This window comes from Sciurus vulgaris (assembly GCF_902686455.1).
Source record: "Sciurus vulgaris genome assembly, chromosome: 1".
Lineage (NCBI taxonomy): Eukaryota > Metazoa > Chordata > Mammalia > Rodentia > Sciuridae > Sciurus > Sciurus vulgaris.
The window spans coordinates 16,580,201-16,599,385 of NC_136461.1; the positions used below are offsets into that span (position 1 = coordinate 16,580,201).

Sequence of the window (19,185 nt, forward strand, 5' to 3'; positions counted from 1 at the left end):
GACCCAAATAGACGTCAAAAACTGGGAGCCACGGGCTAAGTTCAATGAGCAGGTGGTCTGGGTGGAGCCTAAAATATTGCTTTTACAAAATGTGAAACACCCATTAAAGAATCAGGCCTGAGTACTGAACCTGTCAGTCACATTTTTCTTTCTTTCTTTTTAGATGAGGCCCAGCTGGCCTCCAATTCCTGGGGTCAAACCAACCATCCTCCTGCCTCAGCCTCCAAGTAGCTGGGACTACAGTTGTGCCTCACAGTGACGGTTCAGTGGCCTTTTATTCTGCGTCTCATCCTGTTCACATAGTTTGTCTTCACAGTGAAGAAACATTTCTCCATACCCCATTATCTATCAAAATAAGAAGGACACACAAGCCAGAGGGAAGGATGTTTCAAGAAATAACTTTGTGAAATCAAGACTCTACATATCTAATTTTCAACAGGTAGCTAGAAGACAAAGATGAGTTTCTTTCTTTTTTGGTACCTGGAAATTGAACCTAGGGGGCACTTAACCCCTGAGCCCCATCCCTAGCCCTTTAAAAAAAAAAAAAATTATTTAGATACAGGGTCTGGCTCAGTTGGTTACAGCCTCACCAAGTTTCTGAGGCTGGCTTTGAACATAGGATCCTCCTGCCTCAGCCTCGGGAGCTGCTAGGGTTACAGGTGTGCATTACCATGCCCAGCTCAACACCGCTGTTTGACCTGCCCAGCCTGCCCACCCATGGTGGCACTGAGTTTGCACCCCTGCCCTGGATGACTTTAGCAAGTCTTCTGGCACACAGCATCTCCGCCGGGCAGGGCTCTCTGTTGGGTGGGAATATTCATGCATTGAAGATGGCCCACCCCAACGCCCAGTGAATGTCAGTCTGCTTTCTAGACCTTTCAGGGTGATGACCTTAGGGATGGGACCTTTGGGAGGTCACTAGGACACAGAAGTGGAGCCCTCATGAATGGGAAGAGCACCTTTATAAACGAGGCCCCTCCAGCACTGAGGACACGGGGAAGAGGTGCCATCTGCGAGAAGCCACACCCTCACTAGACTCCAATGCTGACATTGCCTTGACTTTGGGCTTTCTGGCCTCCAGAACTGTCAGAAGTAAATTCCTGTCATTTATAAGCCACCCAGTTTAGGCCAGGTGCAGTGGCACACCCCTGTAATCCCAGCTACTCAGGAGGCTGAGGAAGGAGGATTGCAAGTTCCGGGCGGGCCAGCCTCAACAATTTAGCAAGATACTATCTTAAAAAAATAAAAGGGCTGGGGATGTGGTTCAGTGGTGGAGTGCTTTCTGAGCATACACAAGGCCCTATGTTTGATCCCTAGTACTGAGAAAGAGAGAGAGAGAAAAAGAAAGAAAGGAAAAGGAGAAAGAAAGAGAAAGAGAAAAGAGAAAACGAAAGGAAGAGAAAGAAGTTGCCTCTTCCCAGGACCCATGCCAGGGAAGAGGCCACCAGCCAGGGCCCCCTGGTGGGCATTTTATGTTCAGCAATAAAGATTCTGTCCTGTGGGGGTGCAGGGAAGGGCTGGAGATAGAGAGATGTATAATTCACATGAGCCACACAGTTTATGGTATTTTGTCATAACAGCACAAATGGACTAAGTTCTAAAAAAAAAAAAAAAAACTTTAAAATAGTCCACTAAAAAATCTGTGACATTTCTGCTTCTAGCCCAAGAGGGAGTAACAGGGATCAGACATACTCTCCAAACTGAACAGCTAAGGAAGCTGCACACAGCGCATGAAACAATGATTTCTTTGGATACTGGACCCCAAGCATGCAGGACAGCGACCCTGAGAGAGGCGGGCCGAGGGACTGCCCTATCTGGCTGCTGGAGAGTCTCCAGGCTGCACCTGGGGGAGGGCGTCCCAGGTGGGGCTGGGGCTCAGAGGCCCTGGTGGCTAGAGCTGCAGACCAGAGCACTTTTCTTAGACCTAAAAGGATTTTGCTGGGTGATAAAGTCTAAGACCTGATCAGTGCCCAACAGTGGAATTTAAGAAATCAGCAAGCCAGTGGAAAAGCCCTTTGGAAGGAGGGAAGGAAGAAGAGAGAAGTTCGCAATATTTGATAAGAGGAATCCAAATTAGCAAACTGTGGGTGGCAGGATTTCTGACACCATGACGGACTGGCACACAGGACTTCCCGGACATTAGGTCACCCCCAGGTTTATCCTTGGCAAAAAGCTCATCCTAGTGTTTTAAGAATCCCAGACACCAGCCAGGTGCAGTGGCACACACCTGTAATCCTAGGTATTCAGGGGGCTGAGGAAAGGAGGATTGCAAGTTCAGAGCCAACCTGGGCAATTGCAAGACCCTGACTCAAAATTAAAAAGGGCTAGAGATATATCTCAGTGGCATAGCACACCTGGGCTTAATCCCCAATATGGGGGAAAAATGTCTGACCCGTTAGGGAAGTGGGTCAGCAAATAATCAGCATCTTCGAAAAACATTAATAGTCACTTAGACATTTTCACAGGCCAGTATCATAACAACTATAGATATTCCCACAGCACTTCATAACTTACAGGGCCCTTTTCATCTGACCTTCACAAAAATTCTTTGAGGGCAGTTATCATCCTTTTCTCGGTGCTGAGATTATGAGGCTCCAAGGAATGAACCCGCCCAAGATCACACAGCCAGGAAGTGGTGAAACTGGGACTCAGAGCCTGATCTTTGGATTTCCAAACCATTTTCCTTTCCAGCACTCCACAAATGCCCAAAGCCTACACTGAAAGCTCATCCACGAGTATCACAAGAGCCTCCCTTTACCTTCTACGGACTCGTGGGAGTTATGGGCAAGAAATTCGGATAGCGCTGCAGATGCTCATCACTTTGTGAAGAACAAAACAGTGCAGGTGAAATTAGCTCCAACCACCCACTCGCACATCTTTTCTCTAGCACCACCTACATTCCAAGGAGAAGGACCGGAAGTGGTCAAAAAAAAGATCAGTCCAATCCTCCGACCCCCATTTCCCCGGTGGTAAGAACTTTTTCTCTTTTGTGGCAAGAGCGCCCCCACGTGTTCAAATTTTGAAGTACATAAAGGACCTATCGTCTGCACCACCAAGATTTTGAACGGGTGAGATGCCTTACCTCCCTGACCCGGCAGTCCTAAGGGCAGAGTAGAAACCCAAGCTCACAGGGGATAAGGGGGCCACTGAAGGAAAGGGCAGAGCCAAGATTCTAACCAGTCAGATCGACTGGCCTCCGAAGCCTATACTTTCTGCCCTCTTTCACGGCTAGTTTCCAGGCATAGTGTGGTTCTCAGAACTGATGTGTGGATTGTTCCAGAACCTCTAGAGAATACCCTCAGGCTCCAATGCAGTGACTCTGACTTTTGGGGGGCAAACCCGAGGAGGGAAAAGAGACCCCTCCAGCTCATCTCACGCCTCCCTTTCCCCACATCACCCTAAATATTGATTCCACAAACCAGTGCTGGTCTCGGGTCACATCCTTTCCTTCACTCTTCATGTAACTGAAAGCTCGGTCCTTGTCTCTGATGCCAATTCAATCAGAGGACACGGTTTTGAGAAAAAGGAAAAGGAAGTTTTATTGCTTTGATAAATAAAAAAGCACAGGGGACTCCTGTCCCAGAGGCTGTGATTCTGCCCATCAGGAGGAGCAGGGGGCTTTTAAAGGAACTCTTGAAAGGAGCAAAGTTAAATGTGTGACATTCGTGTGCTGTGTAACTTGCAAAAAACAACTTGTTGACTCTGTGCTATGTAACTTGCAAAAAGTAACTTGAGTGCTCCTGTGCTGTAATGAGGTAAAGATATGGTGTTGCCCCAAGATAAGATTGACCGTTGCCCCAAGTTGGAGACATGTGCAACTGACCCCGAGTAAGATAACTAACTTCCCTCGGACCTGTTGAGCCTAGCTCCAGACCCCATTTTACACCAATGACGCCAGTGTTGCCCCAAGCCTGAAGGGGACTCACTGACTCGCTTGTTGCTTGATGGACCATCCATCATCCTGACCGTGACCGAGACGTTCCTGTGGAAGTGACAGCGGAGCTGCCCTTGTGCACCCTGCCTGAGACATCTCCGACTGGCCTGCCTGCCGTGACCTCGCTGCCCTCCTTTGCAGTCCAACCGTCCTCGCTGATCAGGAGTCCGGCCTGAGGGAGTTCCCCAGCGAGATCTCCTGAGCTGTCTTCCTGTCTGACCTCTGGGAGTCGCTGCCCTCCAACTCGAGACACGTCACACAGGGTGGACCTTAGGAACGGGTCTCAGTAATGAGTGAGTCTTGCTTATTCGGGGCTTATAATAATTTAGTGATTAAGTTATGTGTGATATTGGTGTGACTAAAAGTTAGAATAACTATAAATAATTGTGTGATCAGCATCAAATAAAAGCCAATTGATTTGGGACCAAATTTACTCTCATTGACTCCTCCTTGCCCCTCGTGACAACTCTTCAAAGGCTACATTCCAGGTGTGCGGGGACAGGGGGCCAGGGCAGCCGGATGGTGTGTTAACATTCATTTGTTAATTTGGAAGATATTCACTTCCTTGATCCTCTGACAGATAGCTCCTTCCCTTAGAGCACAGGCAGCGCGGGTAATCTTGTCCCCTGCCCCCGGGTTAGGGAGGGGGAGAGGGAGAAGAGGACAAGGCAAACGCGTCTCTTTTAAAAATAAGCCTCAGCGCTCTATCCAAAAGGTGGAGTGGACACTGTTACATTCAGACATTAAGTCCCTGAGAGGCAGACCTGGGCTCGAAGGCTCCGGGGGTCACCCTGAGTTCCATTCCTAGTTCTGCTACTTTTGAACGGGTGGTCCTGCTCCTGAACCTCCGTTTCCCCGTTAATAGCAGCATCGAGAAACTAGAGCATACAGTCGGGGACCTGGAGGGGGTTCGTAGCCGCTCTTTTGGCCCAACAGGGCTTGCACTGGTCAGGCTCTGCTGGCCGCGGGACGAGGACGAATGTATGTGGTTGGCGATGCCCGGGACGACGGAGGAGGTGACAGGGAAAAAGCCAGAGCTCCATCCTCCCGCCTCCTCCGCCATTCTCTTGCGTACCCTCCCCTGATCGTCCCAAGCAAAAGCTCCGGGACAGTAAGGGACCTCTTCCTGACCCCGGTTCCAGCTTTCACCTCCCGCCCCAAGGTCTGCCTTGCACTCCTGAGCCACTTTCAAGTACCCAGGTAGCGACGGGTGGGAGCCGGGCTAATCCGCATCTCAAAGCTGGAGCCGCCTGCCTCTGGCTGCTTGCGAGTTCACCTCAACGCACCGGAAGTCTGAGAGCCCACCCCTGGGTCCGCCCCCCACCAGCCGGAGCCAATGGGACGTGGCAATGCGAGAGGCGGGCCTGGGGCGTCAGCGGTGTAAGAGGGTGGGCCTGGGCAAGCAGGGTCTGCCTCCCGGTGCTTGGCGACTGCTGGCTCTGAAGGTGAACTTGTCTTCCCAGAAACCCAGGGAGAGACTAGAACGTCCTCCCAGGGAGCCCCTCCGTCTGCTTTCCTGCCAACTCTTTTCCTCTCCCTCCACTGCCGAGCTGGCCCAGTCGCAAAGAAGACCAGCTGGGGGCAGGGAGTGGTTGATTCACATCCTGAGCCTATCCTCCTCTCTCGTAGCAGCCCCCGCCACGGGTAGAGAGAAGAACCACACTAACCCTGTGGTCATCAGACACGTGGACTCAGGTAAGTGAGCCAAGACTGAGCACCTCAAGTCTACAAATGCAGGCACATCCACCAGAGGACCGTGGATAGGACTCGGAAGGAGGTGGCAGAGATGGGGCTGCTCTGTTTGAGTGTCTCTCCTGTGCAGGGCCACTTCCAGCCTCGGATCCCCTGGGAGGGGTGTCACGCGGTGGCGGAGGGCACAGCACATTCCCAAGGAGCATCTGCTGGGCTGACGGAGGCGCTCCATCTCAGTCATGACAGGCAGGTGGCATGAAGCTCGAGGATTAAGTAGCTTGCCTGAGGGTGCATAAAGAAGACAGCGCCAAGATTTGAATTCTAGTGTGACACATGCCACAGTCTCAGGAGGGAAAACTGTGAACATCTGGGGCCAAAAGGGGAGAAAGGATTGATTTGACTACCATGGGTCTTGGGGTGCTCCCTGGGGATGCAATGGTGAACAAAACAGGGCTTAACCCCCACCCCCTGCATTCGTGATCACACATTCTCATGTCCCAGGATAAGTTCAGCAACAGTGTGGGCGCTGTAGGAGCCCAAGGCAGGGATGGTGGACAAGCCAGCCCGAAGCCTTCCGAGTGGAAGGGGCCTCTTTTGAAACTTGGTCAGAACAGCAAGTGCAAAACTCCTGAGATGGAGAGTGTCTGCTGGGACAGGGGAGGGAGGTGTCAAATGCCCTGCTAAGGAGCTTGGCCACCCTTCCTGCAGCCCCTGGAGGATTTCAAGCATGGGAATTATGGGTCAGACAAGTTTATTAAGAGCCCTGTGGCTGCAGCAAAGGGAAAAGAGAACAGGGGCCCAGTGCCGGGCTGGGAAGCCAGTTAGAAGCTTCTTGCAGCTGACCAGGTGAGCAAGGATGTGGCCCAGACTCAAGCAGCAGTGGGAATAGAGGATAATGGACAGAGTCCAGAGCTGTGGAGGTGAGGAATCTACAGGAATTAGCTTCAGGGAAAGGGGTACACAAGGAAAAGATTTAGGGTGAACTTCCAAGTCTGGCTTGGGAAGTTGGGTGTCTGGAGAACATCAGAGGAAGAGCAGGAGGGGGTCCAAATGAGTCTCTTCTAGACATGTGAAATTTGAGGCATCCCTGGGCTCTTATGCTGATGCTGAGGGTCCACCTGAATGGTGAAGTCTAAAGTTCAAGACAGAAGCCCAGGTTGGAGACTAGGCCATAGTAGGGTTAGGTACATGCTGTCACCATCCTGGGATGGGGGAAGGAAAATGAGTCCATACAGAAGAATGAGAAGGGAGAATCAGGAAGAGGATAAGACACCTAGGCGGCATCTCAGCAAGCTGCAGAGGTCTGCAGAGCCAGCCATGGCAGAGGAGAAACGAGGGGACTGAAAAGAGACAGTGATAGGCATCACCAGTGTCACCGGCTGCAGAGATCCTGCTTTTCCTAAACTTGCCATTCAGAGCTGCAGTCTGAGTTGCTCTGGGGTTGCTTATGTGGCAGGACCTGTTCAGGAAAGCTTTGAATTCTGAGGACTGATGGGCCCATAGCCAATATGGTAGAAACATAACCAAGATGGTTAATGGAGAAATGAACCATCTGATGTGGCGATTCTCAAATGTTCTGGTCTTAGGACTCTCTCTCACTGTGTGTGTGTGTGTGTGTGTGTGTGTGTGTGCGCGCGCGCGCACGCATGCACGTGCATGTGTATATACGTGTATGTGTATATACGTGTATGTATGTACACATGTACGTGTGTATATATGTATATATATGCATATATATATGTGCATAAACACACATACATATTTTTTCTAGTACTGGAGATTGAATTCAGGCCTCAGGAGTGCCAGGGAAGTGCTCTACCACTGATTTATATTCCCAACCCTAGAGTTATTTATATTTACTACATTTATATTAAAGCTGTTTTTAATTTTTTTAAAATTTATTTTACAATAACAGTAAGAAAGCCCTTACATATTAACATAGATATCACTTTTTTCCAGGTGTGTTGGTGCGCACTTGTAATCCCAGCAACTTGGAAGGCTGAAGCAGGAGGATCACAAGTTCAAGGCCAGCCTCAGCAAATTAGTGAGGCCCTAAGCAACTATCTCAAAATAAAAAATAGAAAGGGCTGGGGATGTAGCTCAGTGGTAAAGTGCTCCTGGGTTCCATCCCCAGTACAAAAAAAATTACTTTTTAAAAAAATATATTTTTAGTTGTCAATGACATTTAATTTATTTATATGCAGTGCTAAGGATTGAACCCAGTGCCTCACACATGCTAGGCAAGCACTCTACCACTGAGCCACAACTCCAGCCCCCAAATCACTTTTTAATGTTTGAAAAATAACCATTTCCCCAAATAAGAAAATATTAGCGAGAAGAGTGGCATTGCTATACATTTTTGCAGATCTCTTCTATCTACTCCTACGTCAATCAGGTGCCATTGCCATTTCACAGGTTTCAAAGCCCTTTGGTGAGTGTTCACCCATGAAAGGATGAGAGGAAAAGTAGCGTCTTAGTACTGTTATGAAAATAATTTTGATCTTGGAGAGCTGCCTTATCTAAGGTATGTAATAACTATGATGGATTTATGGGAGTTTCCATCATAACAAAGGTGAGGACACCTGGGTACTAGTTCTGTCTTTCATGATCTAATTAGTTTTCTTGAAGAAGCTACATGGTCTCTGGTCTTTCTTGTCCTCTTCTATGTCCTCAGGGCCTAGCATGACACTCTAATTATAGCCGAAATGAGGAAATGCCCAGTGTGTGTCAGCTGGAGAGGAGCAGAACGTACCCTAAACCAATATGGTAACTTATACAAGTGACCGTCCTTTCCAGCAGCCTCAGTTCTACAATCCTGAAAAGCGTTGGACTTTTCCAGGGTCCCACTTATTACATTTTCCTAAAGCCTACCCTTTCTGTAACTGGGGGTTCTTAGCCTTTCCTTCCACAGGGACACTGCTATCCTTTTCTGATTATAAAAATAATGTGAAGCATCTCTGCAATGAACATTTTATGCAGATACGAAACACACACTGCTTCATACCAATGACTTATAAATAATCTAGTGTTCACGCAGTTTTTGGTGGGTATTCACAATCAGACTCAAACTGTACAAAATGTGCTGCAACACATTTAAAAACCTTTTCTTTTTTTTATTGTAAACAAGTGGGATACATGTTGTTTCTCTGTAAAACCTTTTCTTAAAAACAAACAAACATACAATAACAGCAACAAAAACTTTCCTTGCCATAGTTGAACAGTTAGTGGGTGTTTTGTATTGCAGCTCATGAAGGTACAGTAGTCTGGTTAGCCAAATCCATTATTCGGTGGAAATTGTGATTAATGATTTAAGAAATTACCATGTGCCACACACTAGACTAAGCCCTTTGCATATACATGTACATACGAGCCCATGAAGGTATTTTAGCCAGGCACACCTAACATTACCATAACTGGGAGATGGAACCAGAAGGATTGCAAGATAGAGGCCAACTTGGGGCACTTAGTGAGTTCCTGTCTCAAAAAATGGGTGGAATGGGGTTGTAGCTGGGTATTAAAGAATGCCTATGTTCAATCCTGAGTACCAAAATTAAAATAGAAAAATAATTGCCATGGTCATTCTTGTAGATAAAGTCTACAGGTATCCTCGATGATTTAATCAGAATAAACTCCTAATGAAACAGGGAAGGTGCTGTTTTGGAGTCTTCTAACACATACTGCCCGGTTGCCCCAGAGAAAGTCTAGGACAGACACTAACAGCATGTTTCCATAGTAAATGAGCCCGGGCACCTGGCACTGTCCTTGGTGCTGAGGGTGCAACAGAGAATGAGATATTAGTTGGCTGTTGGAGCTGACGGTCTACTAGGGAGGCAGATGGTGAACAGCGCTGAGAAGAAATTTGTAGAGAAGTGTTAAAAGACAAAATTACAACACATTTTGTTTAAAGATCTTCATCAGGGCATCATCTCATTCTAGAAAGCAGAGTGAGTGTTCTGATAATCTGAGCAGAGAGAGGAGACTTTCTACATAGAAAAGACCTGAAGAAAGGAGAAAGAGAATAAAAAGAGGGTGGGTCACTGAAGTTGTAGATCTCACCTTCCACGAAATGAGAAGAGAGAAGGAGATAACAGACAAACCTCCAAACAACCTGGTTTTGCCGGCATGATAAAGAAGTCTCTGTTTTAATCCTGTAAGGGTCGTAACCTTGAAACCCACCTTTAAGTCATGGGATTGCAGCTTATGCTTCACATCTGCCAGAAATGCTCATTGTAGAGATTTGGTTTGGTGCAGGAGCTCAATCCAAATCAGTGGACTCTTGTGGATTTTATGTAATTGAAGGTGAATGGACACAGCATGGGTAAGTTACTTTATGTTGAGGTAGTCAAGGGCTCTCCTAAGATGACACCAGAGCAGAACTTGAAGCTCTGGTGCCTCTTTACCCATTGCCTGAGTGTTATCACAGAAGAGGCTTTATTCCCATGTCCCTCTGCACAGTTATCAAAACCTACTATATTCTAAATGCTAAAAGAACACAGCATGTTAGTCTATAGCCGATGGGCTACCTATCAGAGCTGGTGTTTAGATTTGGCTCTCAAGAAGTACTTGTGATATTGAAGACCTCAGTTTTTTCCCATCTTTCTTCCCCCCCAGTATTAGGGATTGAACCCAGGGTCTCACACATGCTTGGCAAGCACCCTACCTCTGAGCTACAGGGTGCTTTTCAAAGTCTGCAGAGTGAGTCTCATTGTCCATTTCTGACTTGGTCATTTGTCAGTCATTGTGCCTTGGGTAATCCACTTCTGACCCTGAATTATTCCTTCTGAAAAAAAGAAAATATTCTTTTTCTTACAAGTTTGAACTATTTATATGTAAAAATGTTTATTAAAATTTTCAAAGCCTCCTATCCCTGCTCCTCTTGAGAGTGTATTCTTAGAAACGATAGCTTTCTTCTTTGGGCCACTGGTTTTTGAGTCCATGAAGCCAGGTGTGCTGCATGCAGGTAGCCTGTGTGTTGCATGGCTCTGGACTACGGCTATCCCTCTTCTCCCGTCCTCCAAGGACATCTCTGATCCCCTTCCCAACACTTTTCCCTGCAGCAGTTATGCATCCTCCCACATCTGATCAGCCCAGCAAGGACTGAGAGCAACTGCTTACTGGAAACTTGCTACAGGTGTCCCACGGCCAGGTTTTAATCCACAGTGCTGAGACAGGGACTGGCATTTCCCTTGATGCTGAAAGGTGCCTGAGCTTTGGAGGCCTCGAGATTTCCTTGAGGACTTGTGTCTGGAAAGGAGAAACTTTCTCAGGATTCTAACTGATCTAAGCCCTTGTGCCAATCAGCTCTGCTGCTGTGAGGGTCTGGCCTCCACTCAGCCCTCAACATTGACCACCTTGCTTCTTTCTGTACCAGTTCTGTCCTGTATCTCATTAACTGATACATCTTTGAAGGCAAAGATGAGCATCGGTCAGAGGAAATACGTCTGCTTAAAAGGTTTGCATGTGATCACTATTATACTGAAAATCATTCCCCTGAAAGATCTTATGTTCCACCATGCCACCCTGTTTATAAGTCAGCTTCCTTGGAAACAGTTTATAGATCCTGAAGCATATTCTTTAGGGCACCTCCATTGGGAAACGCATGCTTTAGTCTTTAAAAATGTTCCTGTTGGGCTGGGTATGTGGCTCAGTGGTAGCGTGCTTGCTTAGCATGTGCAAGGTCCTGGGTTCAATTCCCACTACTGAAAACAAAACCAGAAAACAAACAGTCTTAAGTATGAGTATTGGGTGTGTTTTTTCTTTTTGATTTTGGTACTGGGGACTGAATTCAGTAGTGCTTTACTACTGAGCTATCTCTCTTGACCTTTCTATTTATTTAATCTATTTTATTTTTTAAAATTTGGTACCAGGGATTAACCCAGGGGTACTTTATCACTGAACCACCATGTCTGGCTCTTTTTATTTTTTATTTTGAGACAGGGTCTTTCTAAATTGCTGAGGGTCTCATTAAATTGCTCAGGCTGGCCTCAGACTGGCGATCCTCCTGCCTCAGCCTCCCAAGTTAGTGGGATTATAAGTGTGCACCACATGCCCAGAGAGTATTTTGGGTCTTATTTTCCGTCTTCCTCCTGATGCTTCCTTAGCTGTATGTTTATTCCCTTCCCTCTGGACCTCAGTTTCCCCATCTGTGTAATGAGCAGGTAGAACAGTATCTAAGGGTCATTCAGATTCTAGACTCAAGCCAAGTACTAAATCCTTTCCCTCTACAACTTGGAGGTAGGGGTGCATTTAGAACATTGGAGGGCTGGGGTTGTGGCTGAGCATGTGTGAGGCACTGGGTTCAATTCTCAGCACCACATATAAATAAATAAATAAATAAATAAAGGCCCATCGACAACTAAAAAATTATTAAAAAAATAAAAAAACTTTGGGGAAATTGGGTGCGGTGGCGCAGGCCTGTGATCCCAGCAGCTCAGGAAGCTGAGGCAAGAGGATTGCACGTTCAAAGCCAGCCTCAGCAATTTAGGGAGGCCCTAATTAACTCAGTGAGACTCTATCTCTAAATTATATGTGTGTGTGTGTGTGTGTGTGTGTGTGTGTGTGTGTGTGTGTGTAGCTCAGTGGTTAAGTGCCCCTGAGTTCAATCCCTGGTACAAAGCGGGGAAAAACTTGATGGGGACCCAGGCATGATGGTGCATACCTGAAATCCCACTGTGTCAGGAGGCTGAGGAAGGAGGATCACAAATTCAAGGCCAGCCTCAGCAATTTAGCAAGGCCCTAAGCAACTTAGTGAGATCCTGTCTCAAAATAAAAAAATAAAAATGGCTAAGGATGTTGCTCAGTGGTTAGGCACCCCTCGGTTCAATCCCTGATACAAAAATAAAATAAAATAAAATAAAGAACAGAGGAAAAGCATCTGGTGGCTTCCCAGCCAAATGTAAATGAGATCCAGGAGGCAGGCCTGGGAAAGTTCTGATTGCTTAGAGGCTGGGAGCATTCCTTTGGCAGGGTGGTGGGGCACCAAAAGGAAAGCTTGCCCTATGACCCTGACTGATGGCCGCAGGACAGTCAGACAGCTAAGACCATGAGTGCTGGTGTGAGACTTCTAGATCTTCAACCTCTGTAGCCAAGTGACCTTCAACTTCTCTGCCTCACTTTTCTCACCCATAACATGGATATGATGAGTTCTACTGTGAATTTTTTTCGGTGCTGGGGACTGAACCCAGGGTCTTGTGCATGTGAGGCAAGAACTCTCTACCAACTGAGCTATCGCCTCAGCTCACTCTACTGTGAATTGTTGGGAGATTTTTTTTTTTTTAAATTAGGGACTGAACCCAAGGACCCTTAACCACTGAGTCACATTCCCTGCCCTTTTTTATTTTTTCTTAGAGATGGGGTCTCACTAAATCGCTTATATTAGCACCTCACTAAGTTGCTAAACTTGCGATCCTCCTGCCTCAGCCGCTGGAGCCACTGGGGCCGCTGGGATTATAGGCGTGCGCCACCACGCCTGACTCTAATGCAGCTATTGTTGTTGTTGTTATACTGGGGATTGAAACCAGGAGCTCTCTACCACTGAGCTACATCTCAGCTATTTCTTATTTTGAGACAGTCTTGCTATGTTTCCCAGGTGGACCTTGAACTTGTGATCCTCCTGCCTCAGCTTCCAGAGTAACTGGTGTTACAGGCATGAGCCCTGACCCCTGGCTTGCTATTGCAGTTTCCTTTTTGCTGATGAGGTTTACAGCATAACAAGTCTTTTTTACCTCTGCCTTGTTAAGTTGCCTGGGCTGGTCCTGAACTTTTGGTCCTCCTGCCTCTGTTGCAAGCAAGGTGAAACTTTGAGTATTGGGAGTCTAGGTACCAAAACCAGAGACCTGGAGTCACCAGGAGAACAAGGCATAGAGAGGGAACTGGAAGACAGTTTTGACCCTAGCCTGACTATCAGCCCCTAGAACAGGACAGGACTCTGGTGCCAGACTGCCTAACTCACATCCTGCCTGTGGAAGTCATGAAGCTTCTATCTGCCCATTTGCCCATCTGTGAAGTGAGAGAGCAACAGCATCTGCTTCCACAGGGATGCTGAGGTTGAGTGAGTTGGTACCTGCTAGGTATGAATTGGGTATGAATAGTTACTCTTATTAACTTGGTGTCTGGGTACTTGAGCAAGTAGGGGCTATAGCAGGGAACTCTGAAGAGAAGTTGCGGGGGCGGGGGATGAGCCTGAGGTTTGGAAGATGAGCTCTGTTTTATATCTTCCCAGGTTTATTTTTACTTTGACAATTTCAGAATTAGAGAAAAGTTGCAAAAAGCCCTGTATATCTTTCACTCAGACTTCCCAGATCGTAGATTTACATTCGCTTTATCCTAAATGTCTAAATAAATGTTTTATTCTGAACAATTTGAGAATAAGCTGAGGCCATGACCCGTTTACCCCAGATACTGGATGTGTATTTCTCAAACTAAAGGACTCATTCTTTTACATAATTAAGGTCCAGTAATCAGAATAAGTAACAACTTATTTGGGGGCTTACCATGAGCTTTCCAACACTACCTCATTGAATGTTTACAATCTTGTGAGATATACCATACCCATTTTACACATGAGGAAAGCTGAGGCTGAGAGTTCGAATTAGTAACTCGCCCAAGGTCACATTGCCATTACCTGGTCAAAAGAGGTCCACATATGCTTGTTTTTACAGCTCAGGGGCTTAAACCACCACTCTGTTCTATTTGTATAAATTCTATTTGTTTACATTATTGCAGATTGAATGCGGTTTATAATTTGCACAGTTGGTACAATGTAGTTTTGGAAGTGTCATTACGCAAGAACCATCAGGTCTGAGACTGTAGGAAGGGAGGACGTCAATGGTGGTCTAGGTTCAACAGACATCCAAGTCCTGTCTTCCGCGAGTGGCGCCTGCAATTGCAGACACCGTCCACTAGGGGAAGGTGGACTCTGCGCCCGGCCTCTTTTCCTCTCCTTCGTCTCTCGGGTCAGCCTGGGAAAAGAGCCCGCCTCTTGACCCATAAGGCCCTGGACCGGAAGCTCCACCCTCTCTTCCTGTTCTCCATCATGGCGGTGAGTATCCGAGTTCTGGGTTTGGTTTGCTTTCATCCGTCCCCATCCACGGCCGGTCGAGCCCGTGGCCCCGATGTCGCCCGTGGTCCGAGGAAGACGGAGCCCCTAGAGCTGCTCGAGCCGAAACTGGCCGGGCCGTACGGGCTGAGGGCACGGGGCTGGTCCCTGTCACCTCCCGTACTCCTAGGAGCAGGCTCGGGGAAGCCGCCCCGAGAGCTCAGGGGCACGGCCCGTGGGCGGCAGTGCGGGCAGGCGGAGCGAGGGGACGGTCTCAGGACATGGGGTCCAGGTCCTTTCCCAGCCCCGGGGACGTGAGACTTGCCAGGTGCTGGGGAACCTCGGCCGGTTTCTCTGATTAGAAAGGCGCTAGCCTTCGGCCCCAGCCCGCGGACAACTTCAGAATGCAATGGGAGAAGTCGCATAACCACGTGTTTCCTGTTTGCTCTGCATTTGAAGTCCGTTCTCTTATTATTCGGCCTCACGTGCGGACGCTCTTCGCCTTGACCCTACGCTTTGAGCCCCTTGGGGTTCGTCCTCAGTGTTCACCCACGCCGCGCGTGCAGAAAGAGCCGTGGTCCCGCGCTGGCCTCCTTCCTGTCTCCCAGGCAAACAGTGACACCTTTTAAACCCGTAGGGCTTTCTTTAGGATTTAGAATGAGGCCAAAAGTGTAGGGCGCCCAAGTGGGAAGTAGTAAAAACTAGGGTCTCGGCTGTGATCGGCCTGTGAGTGTGTTGACTGTGGTGCTACCCTGTTGGCAGCAGGATCAAGGCGAAAAGGAGAACCCCATGCGGGAACTTCGCATCCGCAAGCTCTGCCTCAACATCTGTGTCGGGGAGAGTGGAGACAGACTGACCCGGGCCGCCAAGGTGTTGGAGCAGCTCACAGGCCAGACTCCTGTGTTTTCCAAAGGTGAGTAGTGGCAGGCAGGGAGGGGCCTGCGGGTTTGGTTCACCTGGTGGTTTATTAATAGTACTCACCTGCTGTCGGTCCTCTTTAGAATGTTACCTTCGACATATTTTTAAATTTAGTGTTAATGAACTACTGAAAGAAGCATCCTCCCTGTGGAGGTTGGTTGTGGTGAGGCATACCACCTTTCTGTGAGCAAACCTTCAGCTATCACTGACCCAAGTACAGAAGAAATGAAGTAGGATAGGACCATAGTCCTACTCTATCTCATATCCTCCTTGAAAAAGAGGACCATAGGAAAGGGCATTAGGTCTGATTAGCAGGTGAGGTGGTAACAGGGGTCTGCTATACTGAAGGCTCCTGGATTCTAATTATGGCTTCACTATTTCTGTGTGAGTTGGGTTCTTTGAGCCTCTGTGTACTTATTTGCATAAAGGGGATTATAGTAGTTGCTTTTTCATAAAATTTGAAAGATAAAATGAGTTAGTGTATGCTCCATTGCTTGAGGGTAGTGGAAGATGTTGAATCTGTGGGTTCAGATCCTGTATCTTATTACCTGCTGTAATTTGGGGGAAGTTAATTTCCTTCTCAGAACCTCATTGTTAAAATGAGGATAACAATGCAGTAAGCTTTTAGTAAATATTGGCTGTTATCAATAGTGTTTTGTTTTCTTAAGAGTATAATGATTGTCTTGATACTAGTACCTCATCAACATTGTTGTGGTTATGAACTTGACCTTGTGGAGACATTATGGTTTTGAGTTCTTAATTGGAGAGGTGTGACTGGATTACTTGGAAGTTGGAAAATTTGTTTTCTACATTATAGGTGAAATTGATAGACCACCAGCACTTAGAATGTGGATGGATATTTGGTGCCTCTCTTGGGTATGGAGATGGCATTCTGGGGAAGAGATGAGTGCAGTATGACAATACCTAACTCCTTGTTACCCCTACCTGCAGCTAGATACACTGTCAGATCCTTTGGCATCAGGAGAAATGAAAAGATTGCTGTTCACTGCACAGTTCGTGGGGCCAAGGCAGAAGAAATTCTGGAGAAAGGTCTAAAGGTGAGGCTAGTCCCCTCACAGGGCATTTTGATCAGCACCTATTTAACATGTAGATAATTGCAGTGGTCTTGGTTAGCATTTAATGTGCTATTCTTTAGTGCCCTGCACATATACATTTTAGCTTCTATAAGACTCTCTATACTCAGCAGGATTAAACTATTTTCTTTGGTGGTTGAAAAGATGCCAGTGTGGGGTGGGAATTAGCTCAGTGGCAGAGCATTTGCTTGTCACATGCAAGGACCTGAGTTTGGTCCTCAGCCCTGAAATAGTGAGGGGGGTAAAATTAGAAAGAGATAGATGCCCAAGAGTCTGGGAATCATTTTGATGCTTCTGCTGAGTTTTTCTCTGCCCCTTAGAAGTCGAGAAGTTTCTATGAAATCCGTAGGTAGGATATGTGATTTGGTATAGTGGGGAAATTCGAGATTGTGTTGCTTACAAAGTTAAATTGTAGTTTTGTTTTGGGTGCTGAGTGTTACAGGTTGAGCTAGTTATTTTGGGGTAGTTAAAAGTAACATGAGTTTGCTGCATTTTTTCCCTCAGGTGCGGGAGTATGAATTAAGGAAAAATAACTTTTCGGATACTGGCAACTTTGGTTTTGGGATCCAGGAACACATTGATCTGGGCATCAAATATGATCCAAGCATTGGTATCTACGGTCTGGACTTCTATGTGGTATGAATATTTAATCTTTTTCCACTCCTGTTGTGTGAGGAGAGGGGAATTGGCTACTCATTTTTATTTTGTGCCAGCTTGATGTTCAGATGTTGGGTATTGTCTGCCTTGTGTCTTCCCCCTTGGGAAGATGAGCCACATGTATGGCAAGGGTAGAAGTACAGCCAGAACAGACTTGTGAATCTTTCAGTCTGAGATCAGTTGCCAACATGGCCTAAAGGGGGATAAAGGAAACCTATGCAACCAGTGAATTGGAAATTTTCTGAGAGGTACTGGTGCTGCGTTGGGCCTGGGAGTTGGCTGCACTGAGGCTGCTCTCAGCTACTTCCCATGGATCCTGGGGAGATGTGGCTTCCACCCAGATGACATTGAACCAGGGTGATGAAACTGTATGCTTGGGGATTTTAATGTAGTAGTGGCCATTTTTGTTACTGTAATGATTTTGGTTCAAACATAAAATACCCGGAAGCAGAAAGCTTGATTAGTATGGAACCTGAATGGTGGAGGCACCCTCATAGGTAACCCAAAAGTAAAGAGAATTGGGTACTTGTGAAAGTTTGGGGCAGCACACCTTTGGGAAGCATTTTAACTTATTTATTTTTAAAGAAAAGTGCTTTGGAGGTTAGGGACCAGTACTGGAGATTCCTCAGCACCTTTGGAAGTTAGGTAGGGAAGGAGGAATGTGCTGAAAGTTCCAGTCCCTGCAGCAAGCCTATTTTATGGTATTAGGTTGTTTGGGATACTAATGACTGTTCTGTCAGACACAGATCATCCTGGGTCTTGCTCTAGAAACCCACAGGGTTACCAGATGATCTGTCTCCAATGTGTGAGTCTTGTTTGTCTGCTTGACACTGAGCTGGGTAGGTGACTGTTGGTTATTCCTGGGACAGGTGCTGGGTAGGCCAGGTTTCAGCATCGCAGACAAGAAGCGCAGGACAGGCTGCATTGGGGCCAAACACAGAATCAGCAAAGAGGAGGCCATGCGCTGGTTCCAGCAGAAGGTAAAGCTGATGGATCTCAAGCAAAGTGGTGGTGTGTGGTGTTGGTGGATGGAGTTGGGATTGGGGGTGCAAAATATGGCACTATTTGGTGGGTAGTTTCTTTAAAGAGAGTATTTGGGCAGCTGGCAAATGTGGGTTTCTGGGGTTGGTGGTTTAAAAGAACACCCAGAACTGTGAGTGTGGGTAGCTGGAAGGGGAGGAATATGGCTTTAAAAGGAACCCCCTTTTTTCAGGTATAGTGCAGTGAGTACAGTGTAGCAGCTGTTATTAGTTGGCTTCCCATTTAATCCAGTAACAATGTGGGATTCACAAGTTCATGTATTAGTTTTGAATTCTCTGATGTTAGCCTTTGCTACAATCATTGCTGTTGCCTCCTTTTCTGAAAAAAAATAAAAATCTCTTCTCTTTCAGTATGATGGGATCATCCTTCCTGGCAAATAAATTCCCGTTTCTATCCAAAAGGCCAATAAAACATTTTCAGTGAAATGTACATAACTGTTGTGTGTTCTGTGAAAGGATCCTGGCCATATTCAACTTCTTGGACCTCAAGCCACTTAAAGCTTCGATGGGAATAGCTGGTAACAACCCTGTTGTCCTCTGTTTGGATGCCAGTGTTTCTTGGCAGATCCAAGTCCAAGTGTTGCCTATGGTTACCACACCCTTGTAGATAATGCTGTGGTGCAGTAGTCCCATGTAAACTGGTTTTAGAGAAGAGAGTATGGCTAGGGGTGGGGTTGAATTTAGGGTCTTGATTAAAGGCAGGGTGCAATACTCACGCCACTGGTCCTGGGAGCTCCCCTGTGTTCAGGGATTTGGTGTGTAGGGGATGGATCACAGGCTTTGGTTTGACCTTGAGATTAAATATTGACTCAA

At 46.9% G+C, this 19,185-nt stretch overlaps 1 protein-coding gene across 2 annotated transcripts; it reads left to right on the plus strand.

Annotated features, from left to right (window-relative positions):
- Nucleotides 1-14,533: 14,533 nt before the first annotated feature.
- RPL11 (ribosomal protein L11) lies at nucleotides 14,534-18,807 on the plus strand. 2 transcript variants are annotated; one of them, XM_079138237.1, is made up of 6 exons: nucleotides 14,534-14,666; nucleotides 15,426-15,576; nucleotides 16,533-16,639; nucleotides 17,180-17,311; nucleotides 18,202-18,312; nucleotides 18,724-18,807. In XM_079138237.1, the coding sequence occupies exons 1-6, from the start codon at nucleotides 14,661-14,663 to the stop codon at nucleotides 18,751-18,753; spliced, it is 537 nt and encodes a 178-aa protein (XP_078994363.1). In that variant the 5' UTR covers nucleotides 14,534-14,660; the 3' UTR covers nucleotides 18,754-18,807. The 2 variants fall into 2 exon arrangements, with proteins under 2 accessions (XP_078994363.1, XP_078994364.1); XM_079138238.1 differs by having other exon boundaries at nucleotides 14,550-14,666; nucleotides 15,429-15,576.
- The last annotated feature ends 378 nt before the right edge of the window (nucleotides 18,808-19,185 follow it).

Excerpts from the sequence above, each read along its gene's own strand:
- RPL11 (XM_079138237.1), top strand. Across the intron at positions 16,640-17,179 it reads TTCTGGAGAAAGGTCTAAAG|GTGCGGGAGTATGAATTAAG; the intron begins GTGAGGCTAGTC and ends TTTTTCCCTCAG. Across the intron at positions 17,312-18,201 it reads ACGGTCTGGACTTCTATGTG|GTGCTGGGTAGGCCAGGTTT; the intron begins GTATGAATATTT and ends TTCCTGGGACAG.